At 32.1% G+C, this 19987-nt stretch overlaps 4 protein-coding genes and 1 pseudogene across 4 annotated transcripts; 2 read left to right on the forward strand and 3 right to left on the reverse strand.

Annotated features, from left to right (window-relative positions):
* Positions 1 to 6502: 6502 nt before the first annotated feature.
* Positions 6503 to 9432, reverse strand: LOC117131772. Its single transcript, XM_033284282.1, has 9 exons — positions 8749 to 9432; positions 8382 to 8655; positions 8172 to 8286; positions 7962 to 8086; positions 7723 to 7804; positions 7528 to 7639; positions 7294 to 7451; positions 7106 to 7226; positions 6503 to 7038 (listed from the first exon to the last, which is right to left on the reverse strand). The coding sequence occupies exons 1-9, from the start codon at positions 9289 to 9291 to the stop codon at positions 6742 to 6744; spliced, it is 1827 nt and encodes a 608-aa protein (XP_033140173.1). The 5' UTR covers positions 9292 to 9432; the 3' UTR covers positions 6503 to 6741.
* A 228-nt stretch (positions 9433 to 9660) lies between these two features.
* On the reverse strand, positions 9661 to 11453 carry LOC103853728. Its single transcript, XM_009130638.3, has 2 exons — positions 10904 to 11453; positions 9661 to 10039 (listed from the first exon to the last, which is right to left on the reverse strand). The coding sequence occupies exons 1-2, from the start codon at positions 11171 to 11173 to the stop codon at positions 9866 to 9868; spliced, it is 444 nt and encodes a 147-aa protein (XP_009128886.1). The 5' UTR covers positions 11174 to 11453; the 3' UTR covers positions 9661 to 9865.
* A 520-nt stretch (positions 11454 to 11973) lies between these two features.
* LOC103853729 (pectinesterase inhibitor 12) lies at positions 11974 to 15023 on the forward strand. The gene has a single exon (XM_033285119.1). It carries the CDS (start codon positions 14272 to 14274, stop codon positions 14797 to 14799), a length of 528 nt encoding a protein of 175 aa, XP_033141010.1. The 5' UTR covers positions 11974 to 14271; the 3' UTR covers positions 14800 to 15023.
* A 216-nt stretch (positions 15024 to 15239) lies between these two features.
* LOC103853731 lies at positions 15240 to 16750 on the reverse strand (annotated as a pseudogene).
* A 62-nt stretch (positions 16751 to 16812) lies between these two features.
* On the forward strand, positions 16813 to 19687 carry LOC103853730 (AP-2 complex subunit mu). Its single transcript, XM_009130640.3, has 13 exons — positions 16813 to 17128; positions 17197 to 17374; positions 17446 to 17536; positions 17640 to 17734; positions 17846 to 17935; positions 18023 to 18071; positions 18149 to 18287; positions 18368 to 18484; positions 18553 to 18643; positions 18734 to 18876; positions 18966 to 19080; positions 19176 to 19220; positions 19370 to 19687. The coding sequence occupies exons 1-13, from the start codon at positions 17046 to 17048 to the stop codon at positions 19448 to 19450; spliced, it is 1317 nt and encodes a 438-aa protein (XP_009128888.1). The 5' UTR covers positions 16813 to 17045; the 3' UTR covers positions 19451 to 19687.
* The last annotated feature ends 300 nt before the right edge of the window (positions 19688 to 19987 follow it).

The raw sequence follows: 19987 nt of genomic DNA on the forward strand, positions 1-19987 counted from the left end.
TTTTGTTAATATCTTATTATATATATTTTTAATTATGAGATAAATTAACACATGTTACAATCCTAAATATATAATTGACATGTGTCGCGATCATGTTAATTAACAACTTTGAAGAACCAAACTTTATATAATAAGATATATAAGTTTAAATTAACATTATTTATAATTTAACGTAATTTTCTAAATTAACATAAAAGTAATAATAATCAATTTTCAATGCAAGATTTCAAACAATTATAACTATTTAAATCTATAACACTTCATTTTTAAAATTTAGAATATATGCTATTGAAAATATTCATAAATAACATATACTATATATAATTTGATGCCTTAAGTTATTGAGAATGTCCATATATTATCTTGAAGCACCAATAAAAATATATTAATCACCATTTTAAATATATTACTTATAGTACTTTCAAAAATTGTTTCTTTCAAAATAAAAAGGAAATAAATGTAAAATATAGAAAAATCCAAATCATTAAAATAATCATATTGATATATAAACTAAATATTTGGAAGAATAACATAAATTTTACATACAAAATATAATATTAAAAAATAAAAGAATTTTAAATAATAAAGAAAATATGAATCTAAAGCACATATGATTTTAAAATTGAGGATATATGTTATTTAAAGTGTTCACATAGAATTTAAAAATATTACTAATAATACGCCATATCAAAATGTTAATTGATATTTTTAAATATAAAATTTCAGATATTTATTTCTCTCAAAATAAAATTATATAAGTTAAAAAAATATTTTTACTAGAAATAATTAACTTGATTTTAAAACTAAATTTTTGAAAATTAAATATAAAATTTTATCGAACAAAATTAAATTTTTTGAAAAGAAATAAAGTTTAAATAATGTTCGAATAATCATGTATGTGATAATTTTTGATTAATTATCTTAAAAATTAGATTGGTATTTATACTTAATTCTTGAAAACATAACATAAACAGAGTTTAACAAGAAAAAAACTAAATTATGTCCACAACCATTATTGCGGTAAGGGCTGTATACTATTAAAAATATTCATATATAATTAAAAATACGAAAAAATATTCCAAATCAGTATCATAGTTAATATTTTTATAAATATTAATATTTCTAAAATACTTACTAAAATTAAATAACTTGATATATATGTCAAAACATAAAATATCATATACATAAAAAAAAATATATAATTAATATTAAAATAGTTAACCTTATCAAATTAGTAAAAAATAAAATTTTAGTATTTTTATATATTGGTGTTGGCTACAAAATCATCTAATTTTATAATATATTATAAAAGGTTCTTACAAACATTGGTCGATTTTTGTTTCTTTCTTACCGGGCCAATTCATTTTTGGCTTATAATAAGCTTACAAAGTTCTATTAAAAATAAAATGTGGTAAGATTAACCACAATCAATACACACATTGTTAATTAAACAGTTTATTTATATTATTTTGAATTGCCTTTTATCAATTAAATAAATTAACATAGTTATTTACTCATCAACAATTAGATTTTAATAAATTTTGAGACAATTGTTAAAAAAAAATCATAATCCAAATATTCATTTAACTAACCAAACATGTTTTTATGAAACATACCTAAATAATTTTATAATCTACAAGATTTTTAAAAACTTAGGTCACTAATAATAAATCGAAGTACATGGTAACTCTTTTCCAATAAAAGTAACTTCTCAATCGGAGAAAACTTTTGTGAACCACTAAAACATCATAATCCCACCACTAATTTATATTGTAACTAGATCAAGTAGGAAATACAAAAAAGTTAGATATAGTGAGTGCATAAGGATTAATCTTTTATGTCATTCAAATAGAAATACATAAAAAATTATACTAAAATATTTATAACAGTGTCGTATTAGTTAATAAGCATCGAACAATTTATATAACGCTTTTAAATTTTTTATTAAGAAACAATATACACATGTTTATAAATACATTTATACATTTACATATACAAACAAACTGATATCTAAATATTATTTATTTAAAGGGTAAAATTGTATAAAAACTTAACAATGAAAAATAATAAAGCACACTTTGAATAAAATTTCATAGAAAAATGTATATAAAACTATTTCTATTTTATTATCTTAATATTATTTCAAAATAAAACTAATTATTAATAAAATATTCATAGTAGTGTATAGCATAGTATAGTAGTGTATATGTACTGAGAAATCTATATAATACTAAAAATGTACTTATAAGAAACTATAAATACTTTAGTAACAGTAATTTTATTTTTATAATACAAACAAATAAATAGCTAAGTTTAAAAAGAAAAAATTTATAAAATAATGTAAATGAGAAAAGATCAAATAATATTTTAATAATATTAATAAAAGTAATTTTTAACAAAATTTATCCTTTTCTTAAAAAATATTGCAAAAATAAATTAAATTATCAAAGCAGACTCGCGCGTAGCGCGAGTATAAAATCTAGTCTTTATAATAATAGTACAATTTTCTCTCCAATTAGAGTGTCCACGTCAGCAACCTTTTGATTTTGTAAATAGACCTACGAAAATGAAATATCTTTCTTTAAGCTTTCTAAAACACAAACGGAAGAGACACAAACATAACTTCCATTTAAACACATCTTGATCTCGCTTCAAAGCCGTAGAAAATCATCGCAACTCTTAACCTTCATCTTCCTTCTAACTTCGATATTATCATCGCCACTCCAAATAAATATTTGTCTTCCGTTTAACCTCGATATTATCGTTGCCGCACTACCTGTTATGACGTTCCAGGTGGTGGTTAATCGAAGCGGTGCCACCACAGGCCAGCCAGATCATCTTAGGATGGGTCTGATGACGTATGATCTCAAGTGAATATTAAATCCAGGAATGTGTGATTACGCGATCAGCAGTAAAGAGACCGAAGGTAGCAGTGGCCACATGTTTGACGGTGATCAGCATTTCAATACTACGGAGATGGTGATTTGGGATGCGGTTATGTCAGCATTGGGAGTCCGAAACGACGTTATGTACAAGCTCGGGCTGGTTCCGCTCACGCAATATCCCTTCTTCCTTGCAACTCTTCACCTTTCGTTAAAATCTTCTTCCAGTCTCTGTTTCTGAAACTGAACTAATTCTATTAGAGGTCGTAATTAATATGTTCTTAACCTTACAATTAAAATATGGTTGATAAAATTACGAACCAACTACATATATCTATAGCTTTTTCAGGTATCTCTTGTTATGCATAGATTTAGAGTTAGTACGAAAGGTTTCGCAAGTCCAGATTTAGGTCGAGCAGTATAGCGTTTGACATGCTTCCATTTGATATATTTACCTCTCCACCTTCGATTTCTCTATGCAATCTGCCTTGGCAAGGCCGTCGTACAGGTACCAGAAACCTGAATTATGGCCAGATCAGTGAAAACAGAAGGCTTACACATGTCGAGGTAATGGTTTTGTGGCATGCTTAAAGCTGTTGGTCAAGTTCTTAGATGTTCCTAATTTGTAGTGTTGTCCTGTTTCAATTGCTATCCATTTTAAATCAAGCTTGATTCTTATTTTGTTAATTACAGGCAGGTGCCAAAGGTTATATTTTTGCAAGTAGAATTAGACAACAAGAATATTACAAAAGAAACTTAATAATTTTTTAAGAAGATATATACATGAAGACATAATTATTAGACAAATTTAAATATTACATCAATACTAATAGTCTAGTAAATTTTCTCCATAACTTCTAAAATATTGTCCAAACAAGTTTTGTATAACCAAAAATGGAGCATTAATAAAAGAATTTCATGTAATAATGTAGTATTTTTCTTGTAGTTTAATATTTAATAATGTATTTCTATTTATATTTATTAATTAATAATACTATAATACTTTATATATGTGCTAGTTATCTACAAAAGTTGTATGGATTTAGGGGGTGTTAGTGGGGATGAGATTTATAATGAGTCTTAGAATTTCTAAGTTTAGTGTTATTGGTTTATAGATTCTCATATTCTCATTAAAATCTATTGTTATTGGTTTGATGATTCTATAATTCTATACAAAGTCATTTGTTATTCAAAAAGTTAAAATTTTAATGATTCTACAAATCTACTAAAGTAAGTGTTATTGGGAGTTGAATTCTTATCATTTTAACTCACAAATTTAGATTTTGAGAATACTACATGTTTACTTTGAATTCTTAGAATCATTACATTACTCTATTTTCATAGATTTTCACAATAGACAAAATTCTCTACATCTCTTTCTAAATTTAACAAATCTCTCAACTTTTAAAATCAACAAACTCTATAGAAATCTAAGTCCCACTAACACCCCCTTATATTAATTATGATAAATATAAAGAGCATAGTGTAAATTACAAATAATTTTGAAGTTAAATTTGAAGTTTTGCTTTTGAAAAAAAAACACCTTAAAACTTCAAATATAGAGTTTGCAAAACTCTATAATTAGAGTTTTTTTAGAGATGCTCTTATACTGCACTGATTAACTCTAAAATAAAGTCTTTTTGAAGATGCTCTTATACGCTCTTATACTGCACTGGTTAGATACAATTATTAATGACCAATTACGATCAACTAATCAGAAGCTCAATTATATTTGTTTCTCAAACTTCTTATCAACATTAAGAACATAATCTTTTAGCTAAACTAGATCCTTTTTCCGCGCTACGCGCGGATAATATATTTAAATTTATATATTTATCATTTTTCTTTGTATATGAATTTTTGTATATTAAATTATATATAACTAATTTTTACTTTTTTTTAATATTTTTAGTTTGAAGTAAGTATTTCTATTATATGTAATACAATTAAAAAATAAAATATGAAGAATCAAATCCGACATTAAAAGAGTTATGTAAAAAAATATAATTATGTATAGTACATAAATTATTTTCAGTTTAAAAGATCGGAATCATCTCGAATAATATCACGAAAAGAAAAAGTACTCCAATAACCTACTTAGAATATAAAACCTCTTTTTCAAAAAAAAGCGTACTTAATAATAATTTTTTATGTGTAATAGTTGAAAACTGACAATTGAATATCGATCTAGAATATTATTTTGATATATCGAATGGTAAAATATTAATTGTAATAAATTTTTTTAGAGTTTTGTAATATTACATGAATTAGAAGTCTTTAAAATCTAAAATCTATTTTATTAACATAATATATTTTTTATTCATTTATTATTTTGACGCTACAAAATATTCCTTTAGTTTTATTTGTATATTATTTTTTAATAATTTAGTATCTTTTTAAGTAATTTTAAAATTATCAAGAATATAATATATTTAAAATTATTTATTTAAATATATCCAAATATAATGTCTCATTTTTATTTGTGTTTGCATTGAAACGCTTAAAATCTAAGAATGAGGTGAGTATTTGTGCTAAAGAAAACTGATTTAACCACTAATATAGAGAGATATTATAATATTAGAAGGTATATAAACTCTTATTTGTTGTCATATGCTGGACATAATTAAGTTGTTGTCAATTGATTCTATATTTGTGATTACATACAGACCCGCACAATGTCCAATAAATATAAAGTTACACTAAAATATAAAAATAATTTATTTAGTGAAACAAAAAATACTTTTAAACCATTATATTATAAAGCAAAGGGAATATTCAAATTATATTGAAACATTAGAATATTAAGAATCAAAAAAGCTGAAATCTCAACATCAATCATTTACATCGGCCATGTCTTAGACAATGAAAGAAGAATTTCATAATAGAGATGGATTTGTCTCCTATGTATTTTTCTATTTTCTCTCCTGAAAAAGAATATTCTTGATATATTATTTTATAATTTTACAGATAATACTTTTTATTTGTGAAAGTTGAAACCGACCCAATTTATTTTAGTATTTTATAAAATTAGGATATTATTTACACTAAATATGTCTTTACAAACTATTATGTAAATAAAAAATATAATTATAATTATATAAATAATATATTTCACTAAAAAATTTTTAGTGTGAATAAAAATATCAGCAAAAGGACAGCAAGAGTAATAATTATAGCAATATACTTAGCAAAAATAATTATTATACTTTTCTATATGTAAGACGCTGCAATATATTTGTATCTTTAGTTCTTTGGTCAAAAATATCAGCAAAAGGACATAAACATAGCTTTCTTGTAGTGGACGTGTGTTTAATAAGAGATGCTACATGCACTTTAAAATGGGTCAAAATAGCTAAGGTTACATATTTTAACAATTCTTCTGATATATAACTAAAACACATATCATCAAAGTCAATCAGATGCCGAGAGGACTATATGAACTGTTTTCAACAAATCTAATAGAACCTATCAGCAACACTTAGGACGCTTAGCTTCCTATGACACAACCATATCAGAAATTCTGTTAACATAACCATACCAGATTATGCTCTCTTCTTATAAGTTTTCTATTCTGACTATATTCTCATGGTCTGTTCCAGGCGTCAGATGAGACTGAGAAGTCCATCACAATACATTATAAGTATAAAAAAACAAAAGTTTTAGCAACACGGAAAATATCATATCAACGTGAAACTATGAAACAAAGCAACACAACATAAGCAATAAGCAAAAAAAGAAGAAAACAAAGCATAGTCTTTAAAAACACCAAGGTTCAAATGCTGCAATAACAAAGTCCAAAAGAAGAAAGAAACAAAGCACAGCCTTTATTAAGATAAAGAAAAACAGCACTAAAAATCCATTAGCCACATCTGGCACGCTTGGTCTCTCCCGACTCAATCTCATCAGAGATCCTTTTCACAGTCTCATCTGCAGATTCACCCCTTTCTTCAACAGGTACCTCATCCACGTTTTCCTCTATGATGCTTTCAGGTGCTGGAACTTCAGGAGAGAGAACCTTGGTGACAGTCAAAGCTTGGGTCTTGCCATCCAGATTGTGTTGTGAAATCTTGATAACGAAGGTGCGGGTCTGTCCAATAGTATCAATCAGAGCTTGTGGCACCGGGACTACATGATCATCTCCAACGCTTTCGTTGGCCTAATACAAATGTAAACACTTGTAAGAACACAACACAAAAACTGAGGATAGTCATGTTTGTAATTACCTCAAAGTAACTCTCGACCAATGCCGAAGCTTTCTTTCCAGTCAATTCAAACCCAGCATCACCGAGAAGCACAAAGCTTGCGTGATCATTTTTGTCATAGACAGAGAGCTTCGTGAGATACCTGTGACATACGAACATTAATAAGGATGCTGAAAGCTTATCTGACCAAAAATAAGTATAAATCTTACTCTGCAGCACCGTCAATCTCAGTCTTTCCGCACTTCTTACACATAAGTGTAGTAGGCCCTTTAGTTGCTTTAGTCTTGCACCCACCACAAGCAATATAATACCACGCCGAACCACTCACAACATCATCAATAGTGGCTGAACACTCGAACCAAGCAACCTGTGAATTGCACCAAGGAAGATCATGAATAACTGTAACCAACGCAACGTATGGGTAAAAACATGATATATTATACCTTTGCCTCTTGCTGCTTCATGTATGAGAGTAGATCCCCTATAGTAGCTGTCTCAGCCTTGGTAACAATTTCAGCATTAACTCTATTAGCAACATCCATGTTCGATTCATACCTGAGAAAATGTTTAAGAAAAAGAAAAAGTAAGACTTTCGATAGATTCAAGTAAACGTTCCAAATCAACAAATAAACACGTACCAAGCCAGATATTCCCTGGTTGCTTCAACATCCATATCAAAAAACACACGCGAGGATGATAGAGACGACAGAGTTAAAGCACCTGCAATATAAGCAAAGTTCCTTACCAAACAATAATAATTTAATCAAACATTCAAGCTATAAAAACTGTCTTATCTAACACATACTGTGACTAAATCATGTTCCACATACAGCCTACTAACATCTACAAAACATAACCAAATCCAGGTAATTCTAACCTCCAACACGTTTTGGATTCAGCGTAGTCACCAGAATAACAGTTGGAGGCTTTCCAAGCGCTTTAAACTTCTCACAGAACTCTGTTGCGGCTTTGTCCCATACGTATAGTTTCATAACAGGACCACTGCACCAAAACAAACTCATGTTATAAACAAAAAACACACATATATATATATATGTATAGATCATAAACACTAAGAAGATCTCACTCTTGCGTCTGAACATGAACCAGAATTCGCTTTGAAGAAACTATCTCGACCTCATCAAGCACAAGACTGTCACTCAAGGGAAGCTCATTCACCAGTTTAATGTGACCGAGAAAATCTGCAATAAGATTAAATAGTACTTATTACTCTATATACTATCAATCCTAAGCCTAAGCAACTAAGATTGAGACATAAAATTCGGTTAAAGCTTACCATGAAGATCCCCCTTGAGGTCACAGGCCGCTTCAAAATCTTCATAACCATAAAAACGGAACCGATCCACAGGAAACTGAACAGGACCGTTCCCGCAAACGGTGAGTATAGAATTCCATGAGAAAGCAATGACCACGTCTGGCTCAGCAACTCGGTACACAGTTTTGCTTTTAGATCCATAGAAGTTGATAAGCCTGTAGATGGAACCAGCGACCATCTGTGGCAAATAGATCTTAATCCTGCTTGGTGGGATGAACCCTTGGATCACAGTACCCTGACGATAACAAAAAAAACACAAAAGAAACGAATGTGAGTGTTTTATCGTCCAAGCAAAACCGATACAAAATCATAAAAGGTCGGAATAAACCTGTCCGTCAATCAGAAGCATCTCAAGACCCAAAAGAACCTTCGTGTGTGCGTTCCGAGCCTCCCAAAAATGTATCAGACGAAACGTTATCTGACCTTCTTGTGGTCCAAACTTGACATCTCTGAAGAACATCATCTCATCGGAGGAGGAGACAACGGCCTTGCCGTTTGGTTTCTTAGACTTTGGAGCGCCGGAGACAGCTGTAGCGAGGGAGACTCCGGTTGGACCGACTTGATTGACCGGATCGGCGGAGGAGAAAACAGCCTTGCCGTTTGGTTTCTTGGACTTTGCATCACCGGAATCAGCTTTAGAGAGAGAAACTCCAGTTTTGCCGACTCGTCTAACAGGCTCGGCGGAGGAGACAACATCTTTTCCGTTCGGTTTCTTCGCGGTAAGATCGCCGGAAACAGGGGTTTGTCTGTTGGAATTCATGGTCTGAGAGATGTTTGTGTGTAAAAAAATGGGGAAAATAGGAAGGATATATAGAATCTCAGAAAGAGATAGACGAAACGAAACCATTAATGAGATTTGCAGAGGATTCATTAAACATGCATGATAACGGTGACGATTGATCGATCCGTTGAAGAAGAGGAAAGGGCGAAGAGATGAAATGTCGAAGAGATTCGTCGGCCAAGAGCGAAGCAATAAGATGTCGTCATTCTCAGATTCTCTCTAATCTGGGCTCTTGATTCAGATGTTTTTTTATATTTTGACAGAATGAAAAAATCAGCCCAATACCAGCCCAAGCAATTGCCGTGTCTGACGTGGAGAAAAGAGCATGTCCTATTGGACGATTTTATGATCCTACGTGGAGGGCCTCTCTGATCAGAGTATTCCCCTTTTAGTTATTGTATGATAAGAGGTTCTGTATACAACTTGTCGTGCTACACACCTCCAACAATTGCTCACACGTTTTCACACAACCCCAAACAGATTCACTTGTCTATTTTCAAAACAAAATTCACAGTTACAAAACATTTCAAGTTCTCAAGTATCAACAACCAGAATCTAACCGATTTTACATCGAGATTGAATGGCTAAATGAAAACCAGATTCTAACCTTTCTTTGATTCAATCACACACTAATCAGTAAATATTTATCCTTGGTGTTCACTGCTCAATGCATTAATGGCTGAAGTTTCCCATCAGAAGATATCACTAAACCTCTCACTTTTGCAGCTTTTGTTTTGCATTTTCTGGGCAAAGTCTTACAGTTATCATCTTCCAAGAACTCATCTGCAACATCTCCATCTTCATCAATCCTTAGCCGCATTGAGTACCATCGTAGTCCCTAATGGTAAAACTAAGTCGAGTCAATAACTATGCTGGGATGTTAGTTTATTGCCATCAACAAAAACTTGATTAAAAAAAACATATCAATGCGTTTGGACAATCGAATAGTCTTGGGGATGAATCAACCCCACTAGCTTCTTAAAGACTGGATTATTGTCTTTCCCCAACAACAGAACCAATTAAGATTCAAACTCTATAGCAGCCTCGTGACTCATGATGAATACGAAACCGTTAAGACATGAGATCCATCATCATTTCTAAATTACAGGTTCTGTAGCAGACAGAGTGAAACAAAAACTTTTTGCTTTAACCGCAACTAATCAAGCTAAAACATATATCGTGTCCTGTCATAAACTTCACTGCCACTCTTTAATTTGATATATAGAGATGAATGAACAGAGAATTTAAGATAGCAATGAACTAACTATAATGCAGACACCTAACTAAAGCGGAAACCGTGCAGAATGTAAAGCCAATCACAAGAAGAACATAAACTACGTTGAAACGAGAACATATCACAACCAAAAACAAAGAAAGGACTGAGTAGAACAAAGATTCGATATTCATTAATGTTAAGCTTAGAACAAAGATTCTAAATTCAACTGTTCATCAATGCTAAGCTTAGAAAATGAATGAAGACACAAAAACAACTTAAACAAACTCACAAGACCAATTTTACCAACTAACATAGGATGATCGGAACCAAACAAATGGATTTAACGATCCTGCAACAAGACAAGTACAACACTGTAGCCACATTACAAGATCAGAATCAAAACTAGCAACCCTCAAATTCTCATTAATTTCTTCAGTCCCTAGACTTCTACACAGTTAAAATCACAACCATGAAAGAAAGACAAACCTGAACTCCACCGTCAGAAGCAGCACAAGGCTGAAGAATAGGACCAGGACTAGACCGTTCGACGGCTACTTGAACCGGAACTCCAAAACCCCTCCTTGGAAGTCCGGTTTCACGGAACCTTGCCTGATTACCCTCCCGGCGTTTATCTCCGTCCTCAGAGACTGATCCAGTGTTATCCCCTTCACCATCTTCGTCTCTCGCAGCAGCTCCGTGCCCACCATCGTTGTGCCCGAACCCGAAAATCCCCGTTAACTTCTTTAAGAAACCCATCAGGTCGAAAAAATCAAACTTTGATTTCAAACTCTCACTGAATCAGAAAAAAGTCGATCGATGCTTTCGTAGAAGATGGGGATACGATCGAAATTAGGGTTTCGAATATCCCTTCCCTTCCACGATTGATTCTACTTTCTCTGCGATCGTGTCTTAATCCTATCAAACCCCAGAAATCACTGGTTTTAATATTCTGCAACAAATATAATTAAAAGGAATGAAAACTTTGGGATCAAAGAGAGATCGAGTAAGATCGCTTTAAAATATAATATTGTTTTCCCATATTTTAATACAATTTTTATATTTATTAGATATTGTATAACTTAATTATACTTTACAGTTATATTATTAATTAAATTAAATGTATTTTATATATCTAATAATACTAATTCTATTATTTATTTTTATACCTAAAATAATTTATATTGTGAAAAAAGACAAATCTCATAAATACTATTTTTTAGTTTTTATCTAATAATAGTTTATAAAAGAGAAAAAGACTAGGATAGCACCAAACCAAGTTTTTGTTCCCAAAGTAGCACTCAAGGCTCAAAGTCACAAAAATAAGTTTCATTAAAGAGGTAAAAATACACTTATACCCCTTGGATTAATTAATCCAAACCTTAGGGTTTAGAGTTAAGGGGGTGGGGTTTTGGAATTAGGGTTTAAAATTTTATAAAAAATAAAAATAAAAATTTTAAAAAAAGTTTCAAAAAGTATTTTTAAATTATAAAAAGAAAATTAAAAAAAAAAATTCGAAAAAAAAAATTCAAAAAAAAAATATAAAACTTTTGAATCTGAAAAATATAATCTGAAACTATAAAAAAATTTCTTTTTTTTTTTTATTTTTTTTATTTTTATTTTATTTATTTATATTTATTTTTGTTTGTTTATTTAATTTTAAACCAAGGGTATTAGAGATATTTTACCCTTTAATGAATGTTATTTTTGTGACTTTCTCCTTCTAGTGCTATTTTTGAGACAAAACTTCAAAAGGTGCTATTATTGAGACATAAATCTCTAAAATACTATTACTATCTATTGACCAATAAAAATTAAATTATCCTACATCCTCAATTCTAACTCTAAGCTCATCCACTAAGGATCTGTCTGGTTCAAACGCAGCGGTTGCGGGAGTTTGCGGATGCAGGTGATTGTAGTTTTAAGAGATTTGTACGTCTGATTCTGCAATTAAAACTTGGTGCGTTTGCGGAATACTTATGACTGGTAAACTACCAAATGCATCGGCGGTTAAATAATAAATAACAATATTTACATTTTATATAATTATAAAAATATCAAAAATCATAATATTATAATAAATATAAAAATTATATTAAAAATTATGGTTTTAAAATTATAGATAATATTTTTATTTTAAAATTTTATCATATTAATTAAAATATAATAGATATATTTTAGTATTTTTATAATTCCAATTAAAATTTTTATTGAATATTTTTATTTTTGTATTTATATTGCTTAAAAATATATTATCCTCCTGCAACCGTCCACAACCGCAAACGCTAGCTGAAACCAACTTTTGAATTTATGAAGTTTAGAGCGGTTTAAAGCGGTTTGAGTGATTGTTGCAAAGCACCAACAACCAATACCAACCGCAAAAGCTGCGTTTGCAGGTGGTAGCGGAGATTTTGCGGTTGGTAGCAGGGAAACCAGTCATACCCTAAGTTCTAAACTCTAAATTTTTATCAATAACCCCAAATTTAAATTAAAATAAAAATATTTTAAATTTATTTTTGCTGATCTCTTTTTATATGCCATTTTAATTAAAAATATATTTAGTTCTATTTAAGATTATTTTTATAAAAAAAATATTACTTAATTTAACATCAATATATATAATAAATAATATCAGGAATATTTTGTTCTTTCTTCAAATGTAAAAAAAAAACTATACACTTTCGATCATAACTTATCATTCTTGAGAGCATTTGGAATTGGACAAAGTTTCAAGTTCTTTTTGCAAAATAAAAGTTCCAGCTTGCCCTTAGTTTGAAGTTAGAACTTTTCATTTTACATTTGAAATACCAACAAATATTTTCATCAGAAATTTCCTAAATTATTTTTAAAAATAAAATTTATTTTAATATAATATTAAACTAGTTAACTACTTTTTAACAAACGAAACTTATAATATTATGTAATAATATTTTAAAGTCATTTTCATTAAAAAAAATATTTTAAGTCATTTATATAAAAAATATGATAAGAATTAAATTTTGAAAAACGTTTTTAATAAGTTAGTTATATGAAAAGCGTTTTATAAATTTTCAAAAAATCTTTAAACATTTTATAAGTTGAAAACGTTTTAAAAAAATCAAAATAATTTATAAATTCTAAAAAAAACATTTCAAATTTATATCCTAAATCGTTTAAAATTCCTTTTGAATTTTCAGTATTTTGTCAATGATTTCAAATGAAAAATTGTCCGTCAAAAATTTCTTTAATATTTTTGACGAAATATTGATGAATAGCAAACTATTATATTATATTAGAAATCAACGAATATTTTTTCGTTGAAAATTCGGTAAAACAATTTCCCATGTTTTCTTGTAGTATATGAATCTGTCATTCTGTCAAGCTGGACGTGACGTGAGTTTTCATAAATTGGACTGGACAAGACTAATATTTGAGCCTCAGAAAATGGAACGAAAAATGCTTTTTGAAATTCCTAGAGGCTTTCCTTTTCAGTTGTTAAATATTTAGTATCTTTTTGAACCCAATCTTTCTATTTTCACAGATCACTTGTGTCATGTTTGGAAAGCTAAGAGTTAGACTAAATCTGACGTGTATATATGAAAGCTACGTACCGTTACTTGTTATATATTATGATTTTTTAAAAATGTAAATCGAGTTCTTAATATGGAAGTATCTTTTTACTAAAACTGAAACATTCCTTTTATGATAAGTTTATAACACACAAGAAAACAGGAAACATTGACATATAAGAAAGGAGAATATATACCCCTTACGTCAAATAGATATATATATATATATATATATATATAACAGCCTCTTGAATCACAAAGTTAACATCATATTCATCTCTTTTCATCTCTTACAAAGAAAACAAAAACATGAAGTTCTTCGTTTCAGTTGTAATGTTTTTTCTCCTCTTAAACTGTTTCGCAGCCGCGCAAACTTTGATTCGAGATTCTTGCAAAACAGCTGCAGCAAAAGATCCTAATCTCAAATATGATTTTTGCGTCCAATCACTTGAACAAGATCCGCAAAGCAAAACTGCAACTAGTCTATCAGGATTAGTCCTAGCGTCAACGAATAACGCTGCGTCCAAAATAATTAACGTGAAAGGGATAGTTGAGATTATTCTCAAGAGCAAAAAGTATCAACCGGGTACTGAACCCGCGTTACGCACTTGCGTAGAACTTTATGACGATGCTAATGATTCTTTAAAAGAATCTTTGATGAACGTTAAATCCGATGATTACAGAAGTGCTAATGTGCATCTGAGTGCTGCTTTGGATGAACCGAACACTTGTGAGGATGGTTTCAAAGAGAAGCACGCGAAATCTCCCGTTACAAACGAGAACAATATTTTGTTTCAGAAGATTTTGATTCCTTTAGCTTTTACAAATATGCTCTGATGAAATTACCATAAGTTCTTGTATTATGTAATATGGATTTTTATTTACCTAATAATAAATTTAAGAGCAGAAGAACATTATTTCACTGGAAATTTTTGCTACTATTTGAAACTTAAAAAAAAAAAAACAGTAAAAATAATATCTGTAAAAAAAAAAAAATTTAATGAGCAAACTCAACAAATCATGACTTATCCAAAGACCTTAAGGTTACTATTATTTCAATAGTATAACTAAAATAGCTTCGCACACATTTTATAGGTTTGAATTCTAATCCTATTTGTGTATAATTGGACATTTATTCTGAAAGTCTTTTACATGCGTTTTCCAGGGAGGAATATAAGTGTGTTAGCCTTGTGGTTAACTATACAATGAGTTGAAGAATAGTGTGAACTTCTTCTCGTGTTGAACTATGTCAAGTGGAGTGATACGTGGACACCAAGTAAGTCATTCGATAACAAACACCAAAACAAGACACAGTCACTCATAATTGTCCAAACTTAAAACACAAAAGACTTCATCAGTAGCCAACCAACAGTTCTCCCAAAATAAAACAAGACATGACAAGTAGAGGGATGAGACCGCGACTACTACTCTCTGTTGGTGTTGTTGCTGCCAGGAGGTGAAACACGCACCGTGAGAACACCAAACTCAGCATCCCAAGCGATGTCGTGGCTCAAAAGTGGAACTCCAGGAGCACAAACGCTAGAACGGGTGATGGCTCCCATGAAGATACGGCAACTATCATCGTGCTCATAGACCTCCTTGTTCTCACCATAGAACTTGACTTCATTCTCATTAGGAAGCACCAATATATCATCACTACAAACACCTGGCAAGTCGAATGAAACGCAAGAACCTCCTCCATCACCTCTTCGTCTCCTACTGGTTGAACGCTTACAACCTTTCACCACAAATGGATGGTCCTCAGCCGCTTTAAACATCTTAAACAAAGGTTCATCCGTATTGTAACTTCCAGATTTACCTATAAACAAACTATATAAGCATTTAATGGATAATGCAAAAAAAAAGGTGTGATCTTTATTTGAGTGGCTTCGAACCTGTGTTGGGAGGAAGAAAGTGAGTACACTTGTTGTCATGGTCTTTGACTTTGACCCTTGACACAATCATCCTCAACACTCCATCTTTCATCTTCGCATCCACCCCTGTTATCTCGCAGCAGTCACACCCTAGCTAAACCGGCGGTTCCAGCTTACTCACGGGCGTTTTTCTTGTCGTCTCCGTCGCTGAGAGTCTCTTCACCGGAGAAAAAGACAACCTTTTGCCTCACGGAGTCGACTCTGTGGCGGACACCGTCGTCTGGAACACCGGGCAAGTCGACGCGGACGTAAAGGTTGTCGTTTTGGAGGATCTTGATCTCCATGAAACCCTTTGGACCGTATCTCTGGTACAGGTTGTTGGTCGCGTGTATGCCTGACATTTGGCAGGCTAGAAGCAAGAAAAAAAAATTTGAACCAGATCTGCTATACCCATGACTCGAACCCAGGACACCCAACAAGTGAAACTCATATAATAGCATCTTTAACCATCTCTGCTACCTAATCTTTATGAGAATTGGCCCCCAAACTTCTTTTATACCGATCGGCCCTCAAGCAAATGTTTGATGGGCTTGTATCCAGGCCCGGCCCTGCCTCCCTGTGTTCGGTTATAACATAAACAGAAAACTCATAATTAAAGGAGAAAACTTTATTGTGTGTTTGCACCAAGTAAAGGTAAGGGAGAGTTAATGGAAGAGAAAGAGAGAGAGACCTGGGATGAATGGAACTCGAGACATGTCAAGTAATCTTGCCTCAGCCATCTCCTCCTCTTCTTCTTCTTCTTCTTCTTCTTCTCTCTCTCTGTGATCTCGTCTGGGTCTTGGCTTGCTTATGTCGCTTACCCTTTGTGTAAAAGTTTTTATCTATGGTAAAACAGTCATGACCTCTCATTTTTTCTACTCTCCCTCTCTCTCTCTCTCTCTTTAGTTTCACATAACGACAAAGAGTCTATGAGGAAGTGATTAAAGATGTAACGGAACAGAATCGAATAAGAACAGGCCCATTTATATTCTACAGGCCCATTAAAATAGTCGAACACTTTCGTATTCTCCTCACCTGTTCGTCGTCGTCGTCGTCTTCCTCCTCATTTCTGATTCCTTCCGTTAGCGAGATCTCGTCGAATTCAACCTCAAAATCTCCGGGGACCAGCTCTTCTCTTCGATCCGTGCATAAGAATCACTCGGATCGAAGATGCCGGTGGCAGCTTCCGCCATCTACTTTCTAAATCTCCGTGGCGATGTACTCATCAATCGCACTTACCGAGACGACGTCGGGTAAGCGAGCTTCTCCTTTGATTTCGACGAATCTTCGAGCTGTTCTCTGAATTTGATTTGATCGTTAGGGGAAACATGGTGGATGCATTTAGAACGCATATAATGCAAACCAAGGAGCTAGGGAACTGTCCCGTGCGTCAGATTGGTGGCTGCTCCTTCGTCTACATGCGAATTAGTAATGTCTACATTGTGATTGTTGTTAGTAGCAACGCTAATGTAGCTTGTGGATTCAAATTCGTTGTTGAGGTAAAAAAAATTGATTCTAGTCTGTGTTCAAGAGATTAAAGATTGTTGACTGCTTTTGATATCGCGTTTAGGCTGTTGCTTTGTTCAAATCGTACTTTGGTGGAGCTTTTGACGAAGACGCTATTAAGAATAACTTTGTTCTCATTTATGAATTGTTAGACGGTAAGTAAGTAAGCATGATAGTGTCATGATCAAATTTGCTTTCTTTAACTAGTAACTACTGTTATGTTTTGTGGCTATAACCATTTTTGTATGGATTTTGCAGAGATTATGGACTTTGGTTATCCACAAAATCTCTCTCCTGAAATTTTGAAGCTTTATATCACTCAGGAAGGTGTACGCTCACCATTTTCATCCAAGGTAAAGGCATATCCTATGCATATGCGTGTGCAAGTGAAGCAGTGTTTTTCTGTTTCTTTTTTTTTTTGTTTACTTCATATGTTTTCATTAGTAAGCCTCTTGTCTTTGCAGCCCAAGGACAAACCTGTGCCAAATGCAACGTTACAAGTTACCGGTGCTGTTGGTTGGAGGAGAGAGGGCCTTTCTTATAAAAAGAATGAGGTAAGAATTGATTTTCTTTTTTTGACTCTGTATGTCAGTTGCTAGGTTCTGCGAGAGTGCTGATATTATGCATTCTCACTGATGCAGGTGTTTCTGGATATTGTGGAAAGTGTAAACCTTCTGATGTCCTCTAAAGGTAAATAATTGCATTTTTGAAGGTTTATTTCTTCCTGATTCTCTTCTGTATGACTGTTTTTTTTTGGCAACTGTTAGGCAATGTTCTTCGGTGTGATGTAACGGGGAAAGTTTTGATGAAATGTTTCCTTTCGGGAATGCCCGATTTGAAGTTGGGGTTGAATGATAAGCTTGGTCTTGAGAAGGAATCTGAAATGAAATCTCGTCCAGCTAAGAGGTAAGTTTTGTTAAAGCAGTGACTCACACTAGCTACACCGATTTTTCTTTCTCCTCACCTGGCTCACTCTTGTTGTGCAGTGGTAAAACCATTGAGCTTGATGATGTCACATTTCACCAGTGTGTGAACCTGACAAGATTCAACTCCGAGAAGACCGTTAGCTTTGTACCACCGGATGGTGAATTTGAACTTATGAAGTAAGTACTGGAATGTTCACTATCGCATATTGTTCTAAACTTCTGTCATTAACTTAACGATGTCTCAGGTATCGAATAACAGAGGGTGTGAACCTGCCTTTCCGCGTATTACCAACAATCAAAGAACTTGGTCGTACACGCATGGAAGTAAATGTCAAGGTAAGTAGCTTTACTTCAAAAACATTAAGAAGACAAACGCAGCTTGATATTTGCTTTCTTACAATCTTCTCTTGTGTTTTGTATTTTCAGGTCAAAAGTGTGTTCGGCGCTAAAATGTTTGCCCTCGGAGTCGTAGTTAAAATTCCAGTGCCAAAACAAACAGCAAAGACTAACTTCCAAGTGACAACTGGTCGCGCTAAGTACAATCCATCAATCGATTGCTTGGTTTGGAAGTGAGCTTTCTATACACTCCTAAGAACCATCCTTTAACTCGATTGGTTGGTGTTTTATCAATAGTTTGCCTTCTCTCTTCACTATTCAGGATAAGAAAATTTCCAGGACAAACTGAATCGACACTAAGTGCAGAGATTGAGTTGATCTCAACAATGGGAGAAAAGAAATCTTGGACAAGGCCACCAATCCAAATGGAGTTTCAGGTCAATCTTCTTCTTCTCTTGTTGGCACTGTTAAATAGAACCAGATTGCTTAAGGTGTTTGTCAGTTAACCGTCTCAGCTTCGTTTTAATTTCAGGTGCCAATGTTCACAGCATCTGGTTTGCGAGTTCGTTTCCTCAAGGTACGCTTTAATTTCTATGCCTTTTGAAGACCAAAAATGTCATGTTATTTGTATTTGCTTCTGGTCTGAATAATGATCACTGTAATGGTTAGCTCTTAAAACTTCACTCTTTCCGTGTATTTGACCAGTAACTCTGGATTGTTTTGTAGGTGTGGGAGAAGAGCGGTTACAACACGGTTGAGTGGGTTAGATACATAACCAAAGCGGGATCGTATGAGATCAGATGCTGAACTTAAGATCACAGTTCAGGTTCAGTGACATCAGTCTTAAGGCTCATGGCTTCTAGCTTTTGTTCCTTATGCAGAACAAGAAACAAAAAGTTGAATATATTTTATATTTCGTTTACGTTTGTCTTTTTTTTTCCGTTAAGAGATATTCTTGTGTTAATATGATTTCTTATGTCTTGGTATTGGATTTGTTTTCATTTATTTGTTTGTGGGTTATCTTCGAGTTATAGTTTTGATTAATTTGGTGTCATCGAACGTTAGTCTTTGCGAAACAGTTGGTTTTTTATTTTTATCATTATTTTAGACAGCGATAGATGGGCGTTTTACGTGCTTTTTTAACCATATAAGAGTATATTTAATTATCATAAAAATTGTTAACCAATTTTCAAACAATTCACTCTAAAATAATTCTATTATAAAGTTGAATTTGTTCCAATGATTCACTATATAATAAAATTATTCTATAATAGAGTGAAATATAAAAAAAAAATTTGTGTTTCAATGGAGATGCTCTAAGTAGTATATCAAACTCGTATAAAA

The sequence above is a fragment of the Brassica rapa genome, chromosome A02 (genome assembly GCF_000309985.2).
Source record: "Brassica rapa cultivar Chiifu-401-42 chromosome A02, CAAS_Brap_v3.01, whole genome shotgun sequence".
NCBI lineage: Eukaryota > Viridiplantae > Streptophyta > Magnoliopsida > Brassicales > Brassicaceae > Brassica > Brassica rapa.